General features: G+C 40.9%; 1 protein-coding gene across 2 annotated transcripts in view; it reads left to right on the top strand.

Annotated features, from left to right (window-relative positions):
- The window catches only part of LOC134570875 (serine/threonine-protein kinase Nek5-like), an 89,336-nt gene extending 64,121 nt beyond the window's left edge, over positions 1-25,215 (top strand). For both annotated transcript variants that reach the window (XM_063428876.1, XM_063428868.1), the window contains exons 4-13: positions 362-465; positions 5,909-5,992; positions 6,087-6,157; positions 7,236-7,322; positions 8,763-8,817; positions 12,580-12,780; positions 12,885-12,972; positions 15,516-15,590; positions 16,807-16,912; positions 24,539-25,215. In XM_063428876.1, the coding sequence (XP_063284946.1) occupies positions 362-465; positions 5,909-5,992; positions 6,087-6,157; positions 7,236-7,322; positions 8,763-8,817; positions 12,580-12,780; positions 12,885-12,972; positions 15,516-15,590; positions 16,807-16,912; positions 24,539-24,764 (1,097 nt within the window). In that variant the 3' untranslated portion in view covers positions 24,765-25,215. The remainder of the gene's footprint in view (positions 1-361; positions 466-5,908; positions 5,993-6,086; positions 6,158-7,235; positions 7,323-8,762; positions 8,818-12,579; positions 12,781-12,884; positions 12,973-15,515; positions 15,591-16,806; positions 16,913-24,538) is intronic.
- Positions 25,216-26,053: the final 838 nt, after the last annotated feature.

Genomic DNA, 26,053 nt, shown 5'->3' with positions numbered 1-26,053 from the left:
AATTAAAAAGATAAATCCACCTTGAAGTATCCAGTTAATCTTGTCAAATTGTAACCCAGTTGTATTTCCTTCAGGATTTATTAAACTCCCAAATAGTCTATAGAGCCAACAATACATAATGGGGTAATTTTTTTTTAAACACAGAATTCTAGTGAATTAAAAAAACTGAATTGCAATATAAAAGTTGCAAGTGTAGGAAGGATGGAGATTTTTTTTTATAGAGCAGCACTTTTTGAATATTTTGCAATAGTTTTAAATTCTCTATAAAATCCGTTGGTTTAAAAATAAACTCCAGTATGTCAATATGTACAGTACATAAACACAACTATTGTTCTACAGGTGGTTTTATTATATTTTCCAGAAATTAATTATCTTTACATTGTCATGGAATATTGTGATGGTGGAAATCTGATGAACAAAATAAACCTAAACAGACTACGACGGGTCCTGTTTGAAGAAGATCAGGTAGTCATTGTACAGTTTATATATTATACACTGCGTTGGAGTTTACTCGTTTTTTTATTTTTACAATCTTGCTATTTCACCTAAGGTTTGCAAGTCACAGCCAGCTCATCATTGCTCCATTTTTATCAAAAGGCATCCCAAATTAGATCATCACTGATCTAAAAGGAATGGAACCTGGTTCTTCTAGTATTATAGCAATCATTTTGTCAATGATTATTGGTGGCTTTAGCCCACCAATGAAGGTCCAGTACCTTAGTCACATGTATTCAAGCTCCAGAGATCTCCAAGCTCCCCTGCTCTCATACTGTGATATCTCCACCATAGCACAGGGCCAGTGCATCTCACTCAGTGTACCCATGTTAATAACCATGGTGTTCGGTTTAGATGTTAGCAGTTGGGTTTAGATTTGGTGTTAGAGACCTGAATATGTTTAGACCTCATAGGTCTTTGTTGCGTATGAAGCTTGGAAAAGGCCTGTTCAGGCCAAATGTTGCTGGGTCAGTCTTTGGACTAAGGATTTCTTATTTGTCTATTGTCCTGTGGATCTAAAAGTAGATGTCTCCTACTGTACAGTCCATAAATATCACATGTTTTACCATTGACCTACACTGTTAGGCATTGGGACTAGATACATTACCACATGCTAGTGACATATCTCGGTCCCAGGTTCATTCCAAACAAGGTCATCAAAACACGAGGACATAGTCTTAAATTAGAGGGGCAAAGATTTAAAAATAGTATCCGGAAGTATTACTTCACTGAGAGTGTAGTGGATGCATGGAATAGCCTTCCAGCTGAAGTGGTAGAGGTTAACACAGTAAAGGAGTTTAAGCATGCGTGGGATATGCATAAGGCTATCCTAACTATAAGATAAGGCCAGGGACTAATGAAAGTATTTTAAAAAAAAATGGGCAGACTAGATGGGCCGAATGGTTCTTATCTGCCGCCACATTCTATGTTTCTATGTTTTATCTGAGGTCGAAATATAAGTACCATTCAGTTGGGTATCAATAACATCTAGGTACCAGGGTGTACTTGGAAACTAATGTTGTGGATCAAACCAAGCGTTTGATCCACAACAGTTCGCGCCCAACGTGGGGCTCGAACCCACAATCTACTGTATCTCCCCCAGGGACGTTACCAGCATTCTAGGTGAGGCCCTCTGGCTTGAGACGCCATCTTAGCACATGGCATTCTTTACATTTTTTACACGATGGGAGGGGGTGTTTATAGCAGCCATTTTGAGCAGTTAATGAACACAGGATGGGAGGTGGTGCTCCAACAGCAATTCTAAGTAAATAGACATTTTACTAACATTAATTTACGTCCACAACACTAGCTACAAGTTAAATATACCTTTCAGGGTGAAATCCCTTTAACCCCTTAACGCCGTTACGGCGTTCTATGCCGTCGCGGCTTTAAAGGGCTTTAAAGCCGTTGCGGCGGCATAGAACGCCGTAACGGCTTGCAGCCCCAGGAGCAGAGGTGTACTCACCTCCGCCGCGATCCTCTTCTGGGGGGCTGTCTGAGAGCCCAGGCAGCCCCCCTCCGGCAAATGAGGCCCCCGGGGGCCATGTGATCGCTCTCAAAGAGCGATCACATGGCCCCCTATAGCTGGCTATGGATCTGCCAGCAGGGGGACTGTTTAAAATATTAGACAGTCCCCCTGCTGGTAGGTAGTGTAAAAAAATAAATATTAAAATGTTATGAAATAAATTAAATGCCTTTTTATATATATATAATATGTATATATATTATATATATAATATGTATATATATTATATATATAATATATATACATATTATATATATGTAACGTCATACGTAATGTATTTTAATATTAATATTAGTATATATATTAATATTAAAATACACTTAGAATGACGTTACATATATATAATATGTATATATATTATATATATAATAGATCTACATATATATATTATATATATATACGCATAATTACAATAATAAATAAATAAAATAATTAAATAAATAAATAAAATATTGAAACAAAATATAAAATAAATTATATATTCATATGTAATTTCATTCTAACTGTATTTTGTTATTAATATATATATATTGGAAACAGAATACACTTAGAATGACATTCTATATATATCTATCTATATATAAAATACAAATAACCGCAAATATATAGAGAGAGATAAATACATATAATTACATAAAAGATTACATTAGTATACACGTAGAATTTATATACCTATAAATGCATATATATTAAAATTCTACGTGTATATTTAAGTAATTTTTTAACATAATTATGTCATTTGATTAATTAAAATTTGATTGACATGCCTGACAACACAGGGAGAAAGTGCAGAGAATTTAATTCGCATGCACTATATTAGACCCTGTAACTCTCCAAGACACCATAAAACCTGTACATAGGGGGTACTGTTTTACTCGGGAGACTTCGCTGAACTCAAATATTAGTGTTTAAAACTGGTAAATTGTATTACAACGATGATATTTTAAGTAAAAGTGACGTTTTTTGCATTTTTTACAAACAAACGGCACTTTTATGGACTATATTATTGTTGTAATATGTTTTACTGTTTTAAAACACTAATATTTGTGTTTAGTGAAATCTCCCGAGAATAACAGTACCCCACATGTACAGGTTTTATGGTGTTTTGGAAAGTTAGAGAGTCACATATAAGGCTTGCATTTCATTTTTTTGACATTGAAATTTGCCAGATTAGTTATGTTGCCTTTGAGACCGTATGGTAGCCCAGGAATAAGAATTACCCCCATGATGGCATACCATTTGCAAAAGTAGACAACCCAAGGTATTGCAAATGGGGTATGTCCAGTCATTTTTAGTAGCCACTTAGTCACAAACACTGGCCAAATATTAGTTTTTTGCTTTTTTCACACAAAAACAAATATGAACGCTAACTTTGGCCAGTGTTTGTGACTAAGTGGCTACTAAAAAAAACTAAACATACCCCACGTTCAATACCTTGGGTTGTCTACTTTTTCAAATGGTATGCCATTATGGGGGTAATTCTCATTCCTGGGCTACCACACCGTCTCAAAGGTAACATTACTAATCTGGCAAATTTCAATTTGAAAATGGAACGTTCTATATTTGACCCTGTAACTTTCCAAAACACCATAAAACCTGTTAATGGGGGGTACTGTTGTACTCGTGAGACATCGCTGATTACAAATATGTGCATTTTGTTGCCGTAAAACCTAACAGTATTATGACATTTACAGCTAAAATGTGAGGCGGAACTACAAATTTAAAAAAAAAATTCAAATTTCTCACAGTTTTTTTTAATTTTATTCATAATAAATTGTTTCAAATACAAATATTTTATATGAAATGAAAGCCCTGTTTCTCCTGAACAAAATGATATATAATAAGTGTGGGTGCATTTAATATGAAAGAGGGGAACTACGGGTGAACAGACATATAGCGCAAATTCCAGTTTTTGTTTACGTTTTGTTTTGATCAGAACGTGTACTATTGACTCCGTCCTGAAGGGGTTAAATTATTATTATTATTATTATTACCCTTTGTTTTCATTTGTACCAGAACTTTGTAGATATTTAGTTTTACACCTCTGGGTGTTATTCAATTACTGCTTGTAGTCAAACTCAAACTTGACAATTATTTTTTAAACCAGTAATCAAACACCTTTAAACAATACAACGGGCAAAATAAAGCACAAAAACTTTGAAAAGTATGTAAACTCACTATGAACTTGGTCAGATTGCATTGTTGAACATGCATCTCAGCTAGGGGAGTTTCATTAGCCTCCCCTTACCATCTTACCCACCCCTCTCTCTGCTTCAGACCAGTCGACTAATGACAGAAACAGGAAAGAAGAAAGGACCACAGGCACTCCAAATTGAAACCGTATGCAGATGTATTAGGAAAAAATGCAACGCCAAGCAACGTTTCGACCAACAAAGGACTTTTTCAAGCCAACCTTTGTTGGTCGAAACGTTGCTTGGCGTTGCATTTTTTCCTAATAAATCTGTATACGGTTTCAATTTGGAGTGCCTGTGGTCCTTTCTTCTTTCGTGTATAATTCTGGGATTGCTGGTCCTGATCCGGAGCACCCTTGGCCGCTGGGATTGAGTGCGGTTCCCACCATCTACTTTGTGTAATGACAGAAACAGGGCATCATTGTGCAGCAGCAGGAGAGACAAACACGATACTGGAGCCTGCTCTGCATGAATCACACTGATTAGACTCCCTGTCTTCTACCTTTGCATCAACTGGACATGTGTAAATCTGCCAGACATGTCCAGTGCCCTTTTCCAGCATTCCTAGGGATAGGACAGTGATTAGATCAGTGCCCCCCCTGGATTGGGTGTGGAAAGCATAAGAAAGAAGAAACAGGTAAAAATGAAAATAAATAAATCATAATAGCCTGCAGAGTGAGCCAACTATATCATTTAAAAGTAAAGCTTTTGAATGAAAGTTGTCTCAAAATTATACATGTCTCTTTAAGTGAGTGTAAGCCCCTGAAATAGTTATTTCTAATTAATTGCTCCAAGTTGGGTTGCTGAATGTGTCACTATACCACAACTCTATCAAAGCCTTGTCAATCAATCCATGCTTCTATTATCCTTTTGCAGGTTTATGTAGCATTTGAACATTCAATTAATTGGTTCTAATTTTGTGTCAATATGTATGTTTCTGTTAGAATACAATGTAATTCAATGGGTTCATAATAAAGGGACACTATAGTCACCAGAACAACTACAGCTTATTGTATTTGTTCTGGTGAGTATAATCATTCTCTTCAGGCTTTTTGCAGTAAACACAGTTTTTTTTCCCCAGAGAAAATGGAGTGCTTACATTATAGCCTATGGATACTGCCTGTGGCCACTACTCAGATGGCTACTAGAGGTGCTTCCTGGCACAGTGCTGAACAGTGTGCAGCAATACCATTCAGTGTCTCCACCCTCTGCATGGAGACACTGAACTTTTCTGATAGAGATGCATTAATTCAATGCATCTCTATGAGGAGATGCTGATTGGCCAGGGATGTGTTTGACTTGTACTGGCTCTGCCTCCTTGACAGTCTTAGCCAATCCTATGGGAAATCATTGTGATAGGCTCAGAGAATAACATCTAATGATTTCAGTCAAGCAGGCAGATCAGGGGAAGAGCAAGCAGCAGCAGATTTGACTAAAAGTAAGATTTTACTATATTTTGGAGGGAAGGGGGAGCCAGGGGGTAAATGGTGGTTTAAACATTAAAGGGTCAGGAATACATGTTTGTTTTCCTCACGCTATAGTGTTTCTTTAACTGGCAAGAGATCTGGAAACGATATCTGCACCAACAGATGTACAACAGAAATGAAGCTATAATGTCTTGCTATTGGTTATTGTAACAGGATGTATTGTTGAGAACATCACAAGCTGTTTTAATTTTGGGGGATTTTTGTTACAGATCCTGAGCTGGTTTGTGCAGATCTCCTTAGGTTTAAAGCATATTCATGATCGGAAAGTCCTACACAGAGACATTAAAGCAGAGGTACAAGTTATATTACTCCAGATTAATTAATTAAAGCAGACTGATCGAAACCCGCAACACTAAGTGGTTTTCTGCATTTTTACTTCCTTAACAGAACATCTTTCTCTCCAGAAATGGGACTGTGGCCAAGCTGGGTGACTTTGGTCTGGCGAGATTGCTAAACTAGTAAGCAAACATGTTTTAGAACTTTATTAATCCGCATTTATTGTTATATATTGTGATCTATGTTCTAATAGTAAAGATCATTACATAACACAAATTGTCAACTTTAAAATATCCACATCTGCTTCAACATTCACTATCCCGAAGCACAAAAAAGTGTGGTACTTTTAAAGTTACCTGTAATATTTTTTCAGGATTTTCCATCCATTTTGAGAGATTTTATCTTTGTATAATAGATCCAACCTGGTAATAATGACGTGTCTTCATACAGATCCTCAAACCAGACTTGAGAATGGCTCATTGAGAGCCGATCCTGGGCGAGTGCACAGGACACACTGCACACAGTTTCTGAGGCACAAATGGGGATGTGGGGGGTTATCAAAAGGTGCAAGTCAGCAGCAAAACTACAGGGGTCATGAGTGCGATCTGTGGGCCAAGAAGGTGGCTCCCCTAGAAAAATGCACCTTTGTGTTTCTTTTTTTTTTAGCTTCTCCTTTCACACCTAACAGGAAGCAAAACAAAATCTATTCTAATACTTGGCAGGGATTTAACAGCACCTGCAATTAATTATACTTTGCAGGTGAAATAAAGTGCGTGAACTGGACTCCTCACATGCAGTCTCCACGCAACCTCCAAAATGTGGAGCACTGGCCCACACTACTCTCCAATTGCTCCATCCCAGGGCCCACACATAAACTTATATACATTGCAATATCAATAATCAACTTTAAAATAACACATTTCTCTGGTGCTAATCTTTCACATTACACAAAATAGGAACCTTGCAGTATTTGGGAGATATATAGATTCCATCCAGCACATTGCCCTGCTTTTAGTCACAATATTTACAGTAATTTCTATGCAATTTATACATTTGCTTATATCTTAATTTTGTATTTTATAAACTCATGCCTATATTTAATAGACTATTGGATTTTGCACAGCTTGGCGCTGGATCATTTTTGCTGTAATTAATCAATATGTCTTAATTCAGACAATTTCACAGCATGTACAATCCTGCAAGTATAATATTATATATATGTGTCTATTCTAACATTCTATGTTTTATTTTGTTTTCAAGCTCAATGGAATTGGTTCGTACTCAAGCAGGAACGCCAGTTTATCAATCTCCTGAAATCTGGCAAAATCAGCGCTACAATAACAAGACGTAGGTTGTGGACGTTTTTATATTTACAGTTGACTTTGCCTTTTATATATTGCATTTTATACCACTGTCTATATTTTTCTTCTTCATTAAATTGTATTATATAAGGTGACAGTTTATTTTTTTTTCTGTACACCGGTAATTAAACCTTTAAAGTTATTAATATTCAAAAGGCTAAAGGTAGCCGTTCTTCAAATGATGTATAATTTAGGCATTACACTACAGATGTTGTCTTAAAAAAAGAGTGATTCTCTTTTCAAACAAAAACTATTTGTATTTAATTGTACATTAATTAACCATACTTAAATTTTTTTTGGTGTTTGCCTCTCTAAAACTTTTAAATACGCCAAAAAACCCAAGGATATTGGGCTGTTTTATGGACCTATCAAGTACTGGTTTTATATACTTGTGTGTGTTCGAAGTTTCTCATTGTCAAATCAAACTGTGCTATATAGCAGATAGTTCTGTAACACATCCCATCTATCCGCTCTATTTACTAAAGCCTGATGGCCATTTTTTTTACTTTGTGTGGCAGGAAACGTTTCCTTTTAGGCCTGTCAATTATAGCTGCAATTTCCACGCTTTCATAGTATTAACTCCAGGGAAATAGATACACTACTGAGCTCAATTACATTTGAAGCCAGTCTGCGGGGCATGATAGTAAATCTCCTGGATATTTTAACTGACTATTCAGTATAGCTGAATTCAGCAGCGGCACGGCTATTTATGCCACCTCGTAAATCATGACATAAGTGCTTTAGAGCTCCCAGTTCCATCTTTTTAATTAAATATGACTCTCTCCATGGAGTGATGTAGCTTGGTTGTTTAGATGGTCTTCAAAAACAGCAGGAATGGTTACTATAGTTTGTGAAGGACCCTGAATGGTCAGACTGTTAAAATGGTGCATGACTAAAAACATATGCATGTAAACCCTAAATGTACCAAATGTACCAAGAGGAATGTGAAGACGGGTTACCTTGAAAGTTAGGGTGTGCTGAACAGCACTGAGAAATAAGACAATTAAGTTGTACGTTTTAACGTTAAAATATAATTCTAACCCTAATTTTTATGACTCTAAATTTAACCACTTCCTAAACATAACCATAACTGATTTGTTGCCCAGATTGAGCGCAGGGCTCTGTTCATAAACCACCCAAAAAGCTCACCTTCCTCCAGGATAAAAATCCAGATGATGGGCGACCTCTGTTGGCTAGAAAGGTGACTGCAACAGTTTTGCTCATAACTTTCAATGGGCTAGCCAGGGTGAGTGACTGACTGATTTAGGAATTAAAAAGATTTAGTTCTATGTAACCAAATGCAGAAAGTATCCATACAATACCCATATAAAATATGAAATGCATGACTGATTTTAATATCAATGCTTGAAAATAATATTGACTTCTAAATAAATTAAACTTTTTCTTTTTTTTTACTTTTTTCCAGGGATATCTGGTCTTTAGGATGTGTACTATATGAATTGTGCGCACTAAAGCATCCCGTAAGTATCTAATTTACATCTAGATATAAACACAATACATAGGAAAAGCATAATGTGTGAATTATTATTAATAATGTCTATTTTTAATATATACTGTTAGAGTGTATTACAATAGTTGCATCTATGCAAGATCTATTTTATATTAGCATTTTTTTTTAGAGACAGATGTGTAGCAGCCACACATGCGTATATGCAATAGTTGTTTCAGACAAATAAAATAAAAAAAATTCATCGAATCTCAAGTTGAGCAATAAATACATTTTTTACGTTTATTTTTTCGTGAATAAAACCCTCTTGCCAGAGCCATTTGCTTATGTATTGAGCTGCTGTAAAACTTTCAGTTAAAAGATGAACCTTCTGTATCTCATAAATTCCTGGTAAATATACAGCTGTACTCTTTTTCTTTTAAATATCTCATCTTTTTCCACGCTGGCATGAGATATCAAGGTGGAAACAAGATTTTTGGCAAGAAGACAAGAAGATTTTTGGCAAGAAGATTTTTCATGTGTAACTTGGCTGAATTAGAATTTAATCTCTATAGTAATTACTGTACAATTATTTTTACATTTTGATAAAAGGTACACTACAGACACCGATACAACTTTGATAGGTTTATGCCTCATTAATATGCTGTATTTTTTTGGCATGCTCAAATCTCTATAGTTCTTGCACAAAAATAAATGAATGTTTTGCAGAATACTGCATCATAAGCCCGCCTCTTTGGCTACACCCCCTCACTCCAGAAAAGGACTTCCTTATCAAAAAAGTATACACACAGCTCAGTATATAGTAAGGAGGCATAGAGTAAGTAGATCACTACCTGTTTGTAGTTTCTCTGGCTGCGGTGAGGTTGTGATTTACAAGCAGCTCACTCAGTGCATACATTTAAAAAGGAAGTATATCTGGTATGAGGAGGCATGGCTTATTGTACAGCATTCTGCAAATAATTTATTTTTAAGGATTCGAGGTAGAACCTTAAGGCAGAAAAAAGTACAGTCGAAATGTAATTGAAGCCTTAAACACGAAGTTGGGGTTAACCCATAGTAAGATGAGATCAAACACAGGAACAAGAAATAGAAGCCATGCCAGACAACAACACTTAAGTGCACACATGTATATATGTACTGAAAGGCAAGTAAATACTTCCACAAACCTCTGTACTGCCCCTATACAAGGAGGTAGAGCACACCCTTATCCTTACAGGCAGCTAAAATAGAACTTCAGAACATTTTTAGTATTCCTGTGACAGAACGCCAAGGGTCCCTGAAAGGGGTTTGTGATGGTAGCATTTGAAAAGCAAACTAGTCATTTACTTGATAACTCTGCAGCGCCCTATACTGGCTCAATGAAAGTGAACATTTCCATAATGCTGTAATGCAAATTAGGGCAACTAAATACGTAATTAAATGCATATATTGTTGCTTTTTATTGTTTTTTAAAATAATACTTGTATTATATAGTTCATGTAGTAACTAGAAAAGCTAAAATTTCTGGGGAAATTGTGTGAAGTGTTCTTGCCTCCACCAGTAGTCTACAACTAGGGATCGAGCGTTTATCGGTTTTACCGATATTATCGGCCAATATTCGGTATTTTCGGCAATATCGATATTGGCCACTAAAGATATCGATATTGCCGATTATTGATAGAGTGAGAAATGCATTTCAACTTTTATTTATTTATATAGCACATTTAATTGCAACGTTGTTGCCCAAAGTGCACATTTTGCCATTCATTCCTTTGGGACCAATTTCGCCACAAGAACGACAATATTCCGTGAACCATTCGGCCAAATGTTCCACAAAGTAATAGCAATCCAAACGGGAACAATCCGCACGTTTCGGTAGATTACTGTCTATGTAGTGTAAAAACTGTGGGAGGAGTTAAGGTGGTAAATTTGGCTATAATAAGCATAAGAGGTTGAGCTGGACAACCAGTACCGTGCTCTACAGTGGCATGCAGAGCAGGAATATTTAGAGATGGAGATTGACTGATCCCCGGAGGGCTATGACTTCGGCGGCCCAGCACGATTATGGGAAAGACTGTAGGATGCTGAGCTTTTTATTTAAAGGGGTGCTCAAATCTTTATAGTTCCACCTTCACGGTGGAATATTCACCAAGGTAGGACAGCAATGCTTGATTGTGTGCCAGCCCAGATGTTCGACCTGGAGTATATGTGGCCGGTCCCAACCAAGGGAGTGGAGATTTTTGGCCTCTGTCCCAGGTGACTGTTCCCAACAAAGGGAGCGGAGGTAGGTGACTTGGAATTCCCTCACCAACAGCAGATCACAATCAAGAAAGCGGAGATTGTCCGCCTCTCTCCCCAGCAACAGGAGGTAGAAGTTGTTGACCTCCAACCCCAACAACTGATTGCAACAATGCGAGAGAAGGTAGACGTAGTCAGCTTCTCTCTGCAGTGGCAGTGTGAGCTCTAGGGAGGTGTGGTTAACATCATCACTCTCCACTGACAAAGTATGTACCAGGGTGGGAAGCTGTGTGGGCTCTCTCCCCAGCAGCAGAATGAGGAGCTCACCACAATGATAGCTGAAGCACTGGCATTGGAACAGACTGCTGGCCTCTGTACCCAATGATTAAAAGAGGATATTTGTCCTATATTGGTGGAGAGGGCTCTGATCTTCACCAGTGTAATTCCAGGGTACTGGGCAATTGGTCCAGATCCCCAACTCTTAGAAGTCTTTTAAATACTGTCCACTTTGTATTCTCTTCAGCGGCTCATAGTACCTAAGGGAGAAGGTTTAGTTGACACTTCTCCCCAGAGGCAGTTACATACTACGAGAGATGACAAGATTAGCTGGATAAGTGACTCTGTTTAAACTGTATTGTATCCTTAACATTGTTTTTGCCTTGGAATTCACAAAATAAAAGTACTGACTAACCTGGGAGCCAACTGATTCAGTGTCTCCTCCCAGGTTAGTCTCCATTGGAAGGGGGGGGGTGGGGGGGTATATGGCAGTAGCTCCAGTGCTATGGCCTTTTGGTGAGGCTTGATGGCCAGCCTCTTGCCAACAGACTATGGTCCTGGTCCCAAGTGCCCCTGAAAGGTCGCTGCTCAACTCGCTATGGAAGAGGGGCAAGATGCAAAACCAAAATCAAAATGGGACTGCCCAAGTGTGCAGAGTGCTTCATTCATAGTAGGCGTGCCCCATGGGGCGGAGCCACTTGTTAATGTATGCAATATAGGGTTTTAATTGGTGCCTTTTAAAATGAAAGAGCTCAAGAGCAAGGAAAAAAGTACTAATAATAATTGGCTCTATATAATTCCCTGAAGACAGTATATAAGGGGCTTTGCTAAGCCTCACACAGTGCAGAAATATCAAATATACCCTCAATTAATAACACCTATCTCCATTTCTTTCTTAAAAAGATCATATAGATAATACAAACATAGAATACTTTTCTATCTGCAATATATATATATATACACAATACAGGTAGGTAAAATGGAAGATACGAGACAGCACCATTAAGTAGGTACAGTGTGTTATTGTGTATAAAGATTTGAGTGTGCGAAAAAAAATATAGCATATTAATGAGGCCTAAAGCTATCAAATGCATTAAAGTTGTATTGGTATCCAGAGTGTCCCTTTAACCCCTTAAGGACCAAACTTCTGGAATAAAAGGGAATCATGACATGTCACACATGTCGTGTGTCCTTAAGGGGTTAAATATCCGTGATGATTGCAGCAAACCGTCTTGTTTATTACTATTTATGTAATCACTCATTTTTCTGGTTTATCCTAAAGTTTGATGCACCGGAAATACCTCAACTAAAGTCAAAGATCTGCAGAGGGTTTTTTGAACCAATTTCTGCAAAATATTCCTATGATTTGAGGGGCCTGATATCTCAGCTTTTGAAGATATCGTCATGGGATAGACCATCTATAAATTCAATATTAAAGAAGCCATTTCTTGAGAAGATGATAAAAAGATGTTTGAGTCTAGAGGTGAGTGTGTGCCTCTAGTGTCCATAAAGAATTCCATTGGACCTTTGGGAGTAAGTAATACAAAATACTTTGTTGCTTTTTTTTTTTTTTTCTTTCTAATTCAGGAGGAATTCAGTCACATGGCATTGCACAAACAGAAAGAATTGCCTCCAAAGCATCCCAGAAGTACTCCAACACCTAGACAGCCAGCAGGTAATACACTACAATACTGTTCACAGTATCTGTTCTTTACTGTAGTAAGCGCCATATTCAGCTCACAATCTATAGATATATTAATGGTTACTGAGATGAAGCACATTCATTATGTTCAGTAATTTTTATAGCAAAATTGGACAAAAATCAACGGACATTAGAGTTTCATTGTGTCAAGTTGCAGAGCTGTAACTTGGTTGGTAAAAGGAGTGCGTGAATAAACTCTATCATGCTTGTTATGTTTTTCCTAATTTGTTCAAGTGCTCCCCTCCTTGGGTGCATGACCTGAAGAGGGAAATGGCGAATGCTGCATATACTAACAAATTTGGTGCTGGCAAACACTCCTCCTCCTGATTTGCGTTGGCCGAATTCAATAGACAGATGCTAGTTTCCTGCAGTTAAGCGGATACCCGCTTTTATGGCACTTCCTTAAGTAGTTCAAATACGTGATGTCACACCCGCCCTTAAATTGACAACGTCATCTAGACGACCCCATTATATTACTTTTTGGAGTCGCAGAGATGATGTGGACCAATCCGAATATGTATAAGCCTATATAAAGCCTATCTGGGCCCATATTCAGTGCCCTATCCTGTTTTTTTTGCCTTGATACACATTTAGTGTTTATAGTAAACCCTTGGCTTATATTGAACTTTGAGTATTTCTGTAATCCTGACCTGGCTTATTTATTCGTTTATCCATAGTTCTATAATCCTTACCTTGGCTATTACTGACTTTTTTTTTCTTTATTTCTTACGTGAAGTCCGGTCACTCTGTTTGTGGGATTTGCCATTTCCTGTATGACGCTGTGACAGTCTTTGTGGCGCTTTTCGATGATGTGTACACACTTGTGGCATCATGGCCCTGTGTAACCAATCGAAACCCAGTACAGGGTTTATATACTTCTTGGTTGTCCTTGTTTCCTTGCCCTGTCATGATTTCTGTTTATCCGAGAGTGTGTTATTTTATTATTATTATTATTATTGCCATTTAAATAACGCCAACAGATTCCGTAGTGCTTTACAATATTATGAGAGGGGGGATTTAACTATAACTAGGACAATTACAAGAAAACTTACAGGAACAATAGGTTGAAGAGGACCCCGCTCAAACAAGCTTACAGTCTATAGGAGGTGGGGTGTAAAACACATTAGGACAGGTAATAGCAATCAAATAAGGTGGGAGTCAAGCAGAGCTGGAGGAAAGAGTAAAGTGCTGCCCTTTAGGAGACAGCAAGAGACAGGTATGTAAGGTAGAGGTTACTCTGGGAGGCCATAAGCTTTCCTAAGGAGATTAATTTTAAGGCACTTCTTTAAGGATTGAAGACTAGGGGAGAGTCTGATGGGGGTAGGCAGGCTATTCCAAAGGAAGGGAGCCGCCCGCAAGAAGTCCTGCAAGCGCGAGTTGGCTGTACGGGTGCAAACAGCGGTCAGGAGGTGGTCACGGGCAGAGCGGAGGGAACGAGGAGGGGCATACTTACGGATCTGTGAAGAGATATGAGGGCTAGAATTGTTCAGTGCTTTTTATGTATGGGTTAGCACTTTGAATTGACTCCTATAGGATACAGGAAGCCAATGTAAGGACTGACAGAGGGGTGAGGTGTGAGAGGACTGACTAGAGAGGAAAATCAGTCTAGCTGCAGCATTCATTACAGACTGTAGCGGGGCGATACGGCTTTTGGGAAGACCAATCAGGCGAGGGTTACAATAATCCATGCGGGAGATTACTAGAGCGTGGACAAGCCCCTTAGTAGCATCTTTTGTAGAAATGGGCGGATGCGGGCTATGTTTTTAAGTTGGAATCTACAGGATTAGGAGGAGGAAAGACAAGGAGTTAAGTTATATATAACTTATTATTCTGTTTTCTGACTTTGGATTGTCTGACCATACTTGATCTCTGTAACCCTGACCTTGGTTTGTATCTCGTTTCTGCGTACCTCTCTAATCCCTGATTTATTCTGTGTCTGCTTGTAGACTTTCTGACTATAATCTTAGTGTTAGCCCGGCCATTCTAAGGACTGGTACACATACCTTCTTTGCAATTACCTAGGTTTGTGTGTTAGTCAGGCTAATCCTGACACCAGGAATGTCCAGAATATTACTCTAGTTATTAGAAGCTGCTGATGTATCTATGTATGAGACAGAGATAGAAAATGGTGAGGATTCATAGATAGTCTTATATGTAATTTATAACCAGGAGGTATGGAAACACATGCGTGTTATCATTTATATAGTGCTAATTGCTTATTTTCCGTAAGGCCAAGAACACTAATTTTGGTACTTAATATTCTGTATCCAAATCCACCAAAGCACAAATCATCAGCTGAATAGGACCTTAATCCCGAAGTTGACCCCAAGCAAATTGAAAAACTGCCCAGAATAGCTAATCTTAGGAGCTCAGTATTAATGTTATATGCAGCCTTAGCATATATTTTACAGCCATAAAGGATATAAGAAACTGGGCTAAGATCAGAGATCCCTTGGTATATGACAGGTGAGATACTAGATTAAAAAAATAAAAATAAAACAATTTTTGTATGACAGCTGATGACCCACGCACAAACCGAAAACCGTGGAGACAGAACGCACCTGGGACAATGTGGAAGGACGATGTTTGTGGTAAGGGTGTTTTAGCTGTTAATAGTTTAGGAATATAGGGGGTGGGGATGTACAATGTTATTGCTGAAAAAAACATGGCATCAATGCAACAGAATTCGTGTCCATAGGTATTGATAAAATTACTCGACAAGAGAAAAGAACAGTGCCTCAGCTGAACTAAACATAATTATTATTTAAGGCAGATGATCTACTACAAAATAAAAAAGTATATATTTTTTTATTTTACATTTATCACCCTAGAATTCGAGGAGGTCATGTGAGAGGCTTTGTCTTTGCCGTAGCCAAGGAAAGTTGCAATTTAGTGTAGAAACTACTTTGACTTGTTCATACATATCATATAGTAAAGATCTCTTTAACCTAAGAAAATCTGTATCGTGTGTGTGTGTGTGTGTGTATATATTGTATTGAGACTTAACACGATAAAACTCCCAACAGTGCAAATATAAAAAAATACTGTTATGTCTCATCTACATATTTCAAGTTAGTCTGTGAAGTCCTCCTTATGCACAGAAATTCAAGAAATCATGTTTTCTCAACTATCCCAGAGTTCCCAGCTTCACATGCAAATGAGCAAAGACAGGCATAGTGTTTCTATACATTGCATTTCTGCAAATACCCATAGCAATTGACACTTTTTTTAAACACCGCTTTAATTTTTTTTTTTTTTTTTTTTAAATGGGACTATGATCGCTGATTTCTGTCAGGCAATGAGCTGTGTCCTGCACCACAGGGCTTAGGTCAGTGAAGAGAACTCCCTGCTGCAGGGAGTGACACCTATATAAGAAGTCAAACTTTTACCACCGGTTTAAATACTTACATGGGGGTTGGGGAGGTAAGGTGTTATGGCACCATAACCACTACAATGCTCTGTAGTAGCTGTGGTGCTTGAAGTGTTTTTTTAATTACCTACTCAGAACCAATGGTGGGTTATGTTTGTGTTTTTAATAAAAAACTGTGTCGAGGGACAATACATACAAGTTAGAATATTGACTAGCATTATTCCATACCATTTATTTATTAATAAAATATTTTACCAGGAATTACGAGAATTATCTCGTTTTCAAGTATCATACTGGGGAATTATAATTTTAAGGAATGTATCAATAAGCAGACCTGTTTAACTGCACTTTTTTTGCTTCATTTAACAAAATCTATGAGAGCAGAAAACATTCTTAAGCCTGTGCATAAACATTTCCCTTGTCTTTTTCTTATTTAGATGGGAATCTGGAGCAGCGGACTCCAGCTAAGAATGAAGTAGATGAAACCGATACAACATCAGAGGTTGAAGAGCAACTAGAACCAAGTTCAGATGATTACGACACGTAAGAACAATATTAATTAGAGATATTATGTGTCATTTTAAAGGTTTATGTCAGAACTCCTAATTGGTAAATATTGGTTGCCCTCCCCCAAAACACAAAAATATAAAAAAAAATGTTTTTCTCAAAGGCTCCTAAAGGAACCAATTTCTGTATTAAATAGATATGGAACCACAAGATGCTTTTTAAATGTTGCAACAGCAGCAGTTTCTGATGATCAGATAGTACTCAAGAGTTACCGAAGAATATTATTATGGAACACTCATTCCTTCTTAATCCAACACTTGAAAGAAAATTAAAGGAACACTTTAGTGCTGTATTCCTAACACTATAGTGTCTCTCTCCCCTCTATACCCTCAATGAATGGGCTAAAAGCTTACCTGTTTCTAGCTCCGAGATCCCTCTGCGCTGTCCCCGTCTCCTCCAATGTCAGAACCAGTGCCGCGGATTAGGCCATGGAAGAAAATGTTTTTTCTATGGGGATTTGCAAGATGTTGGATGTCCGCATGCATAGACTGAGGATGTAACATATAATTTTACAGGATCAAACCCCATGAAAATGCAGGAAGTGCCCCTACCGGCTGTCTGGAAGACAGTCTCTAGGGGCAGTCTTAACCCTGCAATGTAAATATTGCAGTTTTTCTAAAACAGCAATGTTTTAAATTACAGGGTTAAGGGGACAAGGACACTGAAACCAGGCCACTTCAATGAGATGAATTAGTCTGGGTTCCTATAGTGTCCCTTTAAAGGGAAAGTCCACAGTGAAGCTCACACTGTTGTTTTAATGCCTTATGGAGAGAAGTAAAGTAAGACAAAAAGGCTAAACACCACATGCACAGATGAGGAGTGAGTGTATAGATGCAGAAACCTTTTGCAGGTCACTGCAATAGTAATGAATACAGGTGTTCCTCATTTAGCGACCTACTTGTTTTACAACGGCTCACACTTACGACCAGGCATAAGTGCGAGCCGTCGTAGGGATTCTCTGCTCTGGTGCGCATGTCTATGTTCAGGAAAACTTCCCCGAACATAGAAGAACGCACCAGAGCAGGGAATTTCACTATTCTGTTCTCTGGGAAATTTCCCCAAGCATAGATTAGAGGGATACCCTGCTCTAGTGCGTTCGTCTATGTTCTGAGAGTTTTCCCCGAACATAGACGAACGCACCAGAGCAGGGAATCCCTTAACTCCTCACTTACCGAACAATTAATTCTATGACCAGGTTGTAAGGGTAGTGAGGAGCGTCTGTAAAATGAAGTTAATCAGGAACCAAGATCCTTGAACTAGCATATATAATTGTGGTACTTTGAATATCCCTGTAACAAACTTGCAGCTTATGTCTTTGTGAAGTTTAGTCATAATTGAAGATTATGCTAGCTTTAGTGTACTAATAATCTTAATTTTAATAAAGACAGGAGGCGAGTATTTTGCATATCTCTCTTTACTAAAACTCCATAGCAGTAAAGAAAGTGATAATAAGAACCAATCAAAAAACAGTAGGAGGTATAGTATTCCCAGTGAACAGGCTCCACCCCCTCTTTCAACTAGCGACATCGCAGACGGCAAAGTTCAAATAAAGTTGAGTCGAAACCAGTCTTGGGTCTGTAACAGAAGAATAAATCCGAATGTCTTAGGACCATCCATGTAGAGTATAGGGGAAAACTTGGGGGAATCAATCCAAACCAGTTAGGATAAACTTGGGATAATCCACATAGCGATAGTTGGAGGTCCACGTTGAGTTACGCTGAAACGAGAGTGTGGAATAGGTTAGGTACTAGTCGAGAGACTTTGAAAGCATGGGAGACATTCGTACAGTATTTTTATGTAAGATTATATAATTAAGTAGTAATATACAGGTAATACATAAATTTCTTACTAAAGAACCACAGGGCGTAATAGTCATGATCTAAGATATCTACAGAATATGTAGAACAGTCGAATATGCAGGGAGAGCGGAGACTAGTTCCCTGTAGAAGATAGGAGAATAGGAGAAGGACAGTATAGAAAAATTTGAAACCGAAAGGGTGGGTATGGGTGGGAAAATACTCGCCTCCTGTCTTTATTAAAATTAAGATTATTAGTACACTAAAGCTAGCATAATCTTCAATTTTATTACATGACAGGAGGCTTCGTATTTTGCATTTTTAACGCTGATGTAATAAGGAAAAAGCCGCGCAGGAGTTCGGTCTAAAGTAGAAGGTCCGGAAAGTGGATTCGCGGGACCAGTCAGCCGTGCGTAGGACATCTGATAGTGAAGCTCCGGCTATGAAGGCCGAAGAAGCAGCCGCGCCTCTCACCGAATGAGCCCCGAAAGAGGCATCCACGCCTGCCAGTGACAAGATCCAGCGTACCCATCTAGCGAGAGTGGTAGAGGAAACTGGATTGTGAGGTTTGACATAGGAGATCAGAAGTTGACCGGAGGGAGTCGGGCGGAGAGAGGCGGTAGCCGTCATGTAGCTGCGTAAGGTTGCGACCACGCACAATTGAGGTTCCGTGAGGAAAAAGGGGATAAAAAATAGTGGTAGAGTTAGATTTGGTGCGTCGGGAGACATGGAATGTCACCCCTTCAGGATCCATTGAAAAGGCATTGGCTTCGAAGGCTCTAACGTCGGATACCCGACGAAAGGAAACTAGGCAGAGCAATACTGTCATTTTGGCTGACAGTTGGTGGAGTGAGAGTCTGTCGTTAGGCGGCCATTCTCTTAAGAAGTTGAGGACGAGGTCCACATCCCATAGATGATTGTATTTGGGGGCCGGAGGGCGTTTGAGTCTCATGGCCCTCAGTAGTCTACATACCATAGGATCCTTGCCCACCGGAATTCCTTGGATGGGGATATGGGCCGCTGAGATCGCTGATCGGACTACGTTAATAGTCCTATAAGATTTTCCTGTTGTAAAAAGTGACGTCAGGAAGTTCAGGACGGTGGAAATAGGTGCCGTAAGTGGATTGAGGTCCCGTTCCAAGCACCAAGAGGACCAGGAGGTCCAAGCAGAGAGGTAGCATAGTCTCGTCCCCGGTGCCCACGACTCCCATAAGATTGTTCGCTGACTCGCCAGGTGCCCCGGAAAGAGTCCAAGCCACCAGGGAGAGTCTCTCCTCCATTATTAGCGGATGGGGGTTCCCCTTCGGATCCCTGAGGAGGGTCGGATGGGACGGCAGTAAAAGCGGATCTGCGTAGGATAGTGCTAGAAGGTCCGGGAACCACGGTTGACGCTGCCATAGGGGGGTAATCAGGAGCACAGAGATCTGGTGTGTCTTCAGATAGTGGAGAGTCCTCGCTATCATGGTGAATGGGGGAAATGCGTAGGCGCCGAAGGGGGGCCAGGTCTGGAGGAAAGCGTCCACTGCTCTGCATTCTGGGTCCGGGAGCCAGCTGAAGAAGTCTGGCGTTTGTCTGTTGTTGCGGGATGTGAAGAGGTCTAGATGGAAGGGTCCTCTCCTTCTCGAGAGGGCATTGAATATATCTGGATCCAGCATCCAATCGCTGCCGTCTCTCCAATGGCGAGAGAGCCAGTCGGCTGTTAAATTCATCTCCCCTGGGAGATATCCCGCCTTGAGGGAAATGTTGCATGGGAGACAGAAGTCGAACACCTCTTTCGTGAGTTCGGATAGGAGTCGTGAGCGGGCTCCGCCTAAGCGGTTGATGTAGCGGACGGCTGAGATGTTGTCCATCCTGAGGAGAATGCAACAATTTGATTTGTCCTTTGCCAGACTGCGTATGGCGAAGGAGCCTGCCAGGAGTTCGAGGCAGTTGATGTGTAGGTTGAGTTCCTGTGGAGTCCAGGTTCCCCCTGCCGATACATCCTTGCTCGTGGCGCCCCAACCCCAAAGGCTGGCGTCCGATTCCAGCACGAAATCTGGGGTTTCGCCGAAGATAGTTCGGCCGTTCCAGGCCTGCATGCTGTCCAGCCACCATTGAAGTTCCTCCCGGACTTCTGCCGTCACTGGTACAGGTTGATCGTAAGTGGGGTTCCGGCGGAGGAAGGATGCCTTGAGGCGTTGCATCGCCCTGTAGTGGAGCGGGCCCGGGAAGATGGCCTGGATGGATGCCGAGAGGAGGCCTACGATTCGAGCTAGATTGCGTAGGGGAACTGATTGGCATCGGATCGTCTTTCGGATTTCCTTCCGAATCGCTGCGATCTTGGTCGTCGGTAGACGCAGCGTGCTGGAGACTGAGTCGATTTCGAAGCCCAGGAACTGTATGGTTTGGGACGGAGTTGTAGCGGATTTCTGATGGTATATCATAAACCCTAGGGATTCTAGGAGTTCCATGGCAAAACGTGTGTGTAGTCTGAGTCTTGATTTGACGGAGCAGAAGATTAGGAGGTCGTCCAGGTATATAATGCAGCGAATTCCTCTTGCGCGCAGATGAGTAACTACCGGCTTCAACAGTTTGGTGAAACACCATGGGGCCGAACTGAGGCCGAAAGGGAGGCAAGTGAATTGCCATGGTTGGTCGTTCCACAGGAAGCGGAGGAAGCATCTGCTGTCGATATGAACCGGTACTGAAAGGTAGGCATCCTTGAGGTCCAATCTTGTGAACCAATCGCCGTCTTGTATGAGGTCCCGTAAAAGGTGGATTCCCTCCATTTTGAAGTGGCGGTAGACCACGTGAGCATTGAGTGTACGTAGGTTTATGACCGGTCGGAGGTCTCCTGTCTTCTTTTTCACTAAGAAAATGTTGCTGAAGAATCCTCCGGCGTCTGTGGTGGGTTCTATCGCCCCCTTGTTGTAGAGTTCCTGAAGTTCGGCTTGGATGAGCTTGGAGTCCTCTGTCGAACAGTTGATCGGTCGTGGTGGGGACTCTTGGTAGGGTGTGCTGACGAAATCTATGATGTATCCCTGTACCGTCTGGAGTATCCAAGCGTCTGACGAAATGGTCGTCCAGTTCTGAAAGAAAAGAGAGAGACGGCCTGCATGCAAGGTGGTCATAGGTAGATGATAGCTTACCTGGAGTGAAGCGGGATCTGCCACGTCCTCGGGTACTGCGTCCCCTGTCTGAGCCTCTTGAGAAGGTGAAAGGTTGGCGGTATCCCGTTTCTGGGTAGAAGGGTTGCGGTCTTGAGGATCGGGGGCCTGATGGCCAGAAACGGCTGGCAGCACGGCCCCTGTGGCGGCCAGCCCGTCCAAAAACACCCCTAGTGGGGTATTGTCTGAAAACCCTCCTCATTGAGGTCTGGGCTTTACTCAATGAGGTAAAGACGTTGACGTGGCGATTCAATTCCTTTAGGAAAGGGTCTCCAAATAACTTGCCCTGTGCCAGAGGTCCGAGTTCCTTGGTGCCCAAATCCACCAACTTCCCGTCTATGCGGAGAAGTGCTGCCTTACGCCTCTCAGATGAGAGGGCCACATTTGCGTTTCCGAGGAAACAAAAGCCGCGTTGAGCCCATTCGCGGATATCATGAGCCCATTCCCTGACCATATCGGCATCGAATTGGTCTGCCCGTTGGAAAGCATCATCTGCCAGGTACTTAATGCGTGATAGGGGTCCGGAGGTATCTAGGAGCTTGTCTTGGACTTCTTTGAATCCCCTCTCCACCCCGCGGCGGGGGTTGTGAGCGCCTCTACTCATGAAAGTAGTGATTACTTGGTCGAATTCAGGTGTCATGGCTACTTGATCTGGCAGGGAAGGGCGGGGACATTCCGATCTCAGTCGGTTGCGAACTACCTTGTCCATGGGTTTACGCATCCATAAGTGCATAAACTTAGCCAGGTGTTCCGGGGGTGTCCAGTCTGTCGAGCGGGGGTGTCTGATGTTACGTGGATCAAAGAGTGTCTGGCCCATGGGGTCCAGAATAGCTTCGTCCTGAGGCAGGGTTTTGTCCCCTGTCCATTGCCATTCTGCAGCGAGAGAGTCTGAATCCCCTGTATGAAAGGGTTTAGATCTTGAGTCCCAGGCAGCGTCGTCAGAATGGGATGCGTTAGCTTGCCATTCGTCCAAGATGGCCTTAGTGCCATCGATATCTTCTTCCTCCTCTGAGGATAGTACTTGGGTAGGAGCAGGGGCGACAGATGTAGTCGTTTTGCTCCGCTTGGTGCGTCTTTTGCCTTTGTTCAGTTTGGGGTCTGTTTCCCCTTTCCAATGGCGTTTACTAGCCCGGGTGTCGTCTTTAGACTGGGTTTCAGAGTCTTCAGACTCAGTGTCTTGGCGTGAGTGGCGTGGCTTGGAGTGTTCTGGTTGAGCGGCCATCATGTGTGATAGGGCCTTTTCCATAGACGCGGCCACTGCTGCATTAACCATGGATTGAAAATCCACTGGGGTACTTTGTGAGTCTTCCATAATGTTTGGTAAGGACTTGGCACTGGTAAGAGGGCAGTAAGGCAGGGGTCAACGGTAGGAGAGTATCCTACGATAGTTATGGTACCAGCAGTACCAGGTATAACCCCAGCAGGGTAGTATTGGGTTTTATAGTCTGGGCAGCACCCAGTATACAGAGGTTGCAATAGCAGAGCTCTGATAGACAGTCTGGGCAGCACCCAGTATACAGAGATTACGACAGTAGAGCTCTGATAGGCAGTCTGGGCAGCACCCAGTATACAGAGATTACAACAGTAGAGCTCTGATAGGCAGCCTGGGCAGCACCCAGTATACAGAGGTTACAACAGTAGAGCTCTGATAGGCATTCACCTTTATGGGGTTTGACCCCAGGGAGCACAGGGTATTGAGCCCTATAGTGCACATATACCACAGGAGTAACAGAGACTGTCTGTGGGGACCCCTGCCTGGATGAGAGCAATGTGAGTTGATAGCAATCTGAAACAGTAAGGGAGTATGAATGAATAACTAGATGTGACAACAGGCGGATTAACATAAACCTGAGCAGAAAGGATATAAATATATATGCTTACCTTGGAGGTTCCGAGTAGATGCTAGATCTCAGCAACCGAGTGTGTATGAGGCTCCAAGATGGCGGCCGCGGGTCTCGCGATTCGCGAGATCCAAGATGGCCGCCGTCACACTGAAAGTGTGGGAAAGTAGATCCGGCCACCGGCCGGAGCGTTAAAACGCGCGGTTAGGCGGCCGGGAGTGGAAAGGGCTGTGTAGCCAAGGATTCCTTAGAGAAAGGGGAATAAAAAACGGCGAAAATGCCCGGAATAAAACGGAAACCGGGAGGGATAAGCAGGGTGTCCAGAGTACAAAAGGGCAAAGGTAAATAAAGGAGCCCCAAGCAAATAGAAAATATCAGAAAATGAGGCAATAAGGTATAAGCAAAGAATAAAGAATAAGAGTGTAAACAGTAAATAACAGGGTTATAACAAAGTCAAATAAAACAAATAATGAATAAATGTGAGGAGCTCAATATTCTGACCTGTCTGCTGATGGAGCAGTAAAGAAAGAGGGGGTGGAGCCTGTTCACTGGGAATACTATACCTCCTACTGTTTTTTGATTGGTTCTTATTATCACTTTCTTTACTGCTATGGAGTTTTAGTAAAGAGAGATATGCAAAATACGAAGCCTCCTGTCATGTAATAAAATTCTTTCTATCTATATGTTGCAACACAGCATTTTCCAGAAAGTATCAAACTCCATTCTAGGCAAATGCCAGAACCAGAGAGTGGTAGAAACTGAGAAAAAAGCATGCATTCTAAATTGACTAATTTGTTTTATACCTTTATGCTTTGACAGCAATTTTGAAGAATCAGAAGATGAGCTTGGAGAAAGCGTAATGGAATCTATGGAAAAGTTTATGAAACACAGAGAAGATGATTCAAGTGTAAAGCAAAAGAATGTAGATAAGAACGTGGATGAAGAAGGTACCGGGAAAGCAAATGATTTGCACACAGAAGAACCTGCCTTAAATAATAATAATGTATCATCTGGTCATATCCCACCATCTGCAACCAATGTGTAACAAGAAAGAAAATGAAAATAGTAAAGGACATATTGCTATTATTCAAAATGCAGTCATATCTGTAACATATTTGAAACACACTGTAAACAAATACTATATGGTATTTTACAGCGGTTATTTCCACAACCACCTTAGCGAGTCTTTTAGTTTGTTTTTTAATGTGATGTGTTCATGAATGTTACATCCTATTGCCACATTTCAATATAAATATCTGGTATGCAATTCATCAGAGGCTCCCATCCTAGAATAATGGAACCAAGACTTTGGTCCAGCAATGTAAAATGAGGATATCGGCTTGCTTCCACAAACCCACGTTTTTCCAAAAATATGAATTTTACAGAATGCCTTAGCTTGATGTTGTCTTCCAAAAGGCCCTATTCAGAATCTGTTCTTCAGTGGCATCTTTATCACCAGTGTAAACAACAAAACTGGCATCTTTAACCCCTTAAGAACCAAACTTCTGGAATAAAAGGGAATTATGACATGTCACACATGTCGTGTGTCCTTAAGGGGTTAAACCTTGAAAAATAAAATTAAAGGGACACTGTAGGCACCCAGACCACTTCAGCTAATTGAAGTGGTCTGGGTGCTGTGACCCTTTTGCACTTAGTGCTGCAATGCTAAACATTGAAGTTCCAGAGAACTGTAATGTTTGCATTGCAGCAGTGTCTGCCCTCAGTGGCTGTCGATCAGACAGCCACTGGGGGCGCATCCGGAATCGTAATGGACTTTTGGTCCAGCTCCAGCCTCAGATTTTTCTCCATAAGAAAGCATTGATTCAATGCTTTCCTATGGGGAGGTCTAATGCGAGCGCAGCATTTGCTGTGCATGCGCATTAGACCCTGCTCGTCGTGGGATGGAGAAGGGGGCGGAGCTTCGACCCAGCGCTGAGGGACATTGGCGCTGGGATAAAGTAAGTAAATAGAGGGGGGAGGCAGAGGGATCGGTAGTGCCAGGAATACAGCTTTGTATTCCTGGCACTACAGTATCCCTTTAAGTATCATTTAGCCAGATCCCTACAGTTAAATGAATAGTCAGTTGTAAAATTGTGAGTATATATAGAATATCCACTATAATCCAATCTCATGTACTCAGAAATGCCTACCTTAGTCATGGCTCACTACCATGCATTGCATCTCACAGTCCGACCTCATCATCCATGATACCACATTCCCTTCTCTCCACCACCTGCTAGATTCTACACTCACAACAACAGGGCGCTTTGGGCTTCTGAGCCAGAGGTCCATATAATGAGTAAAATGAAGATATAACAAGCAACAAGCTGTATT

Source organism: Pelobates fuscus, chromosome 1 (assembly GCF_036172605.1).
Source record: "Pelobates fuscus isolate aPelFus1 chromosome 1, aPelFus1.pri, whole genome shotgun sequence".
Lineage (NCBI taxonomy): Eukaryota > Metazoa > Chordata > Amphibia > Anura > Pelobatidae > Pelobates > Pelobates fuscus.
This window is presented reverse-complemented; position numbering and strand designations above follow the sequence as displayed.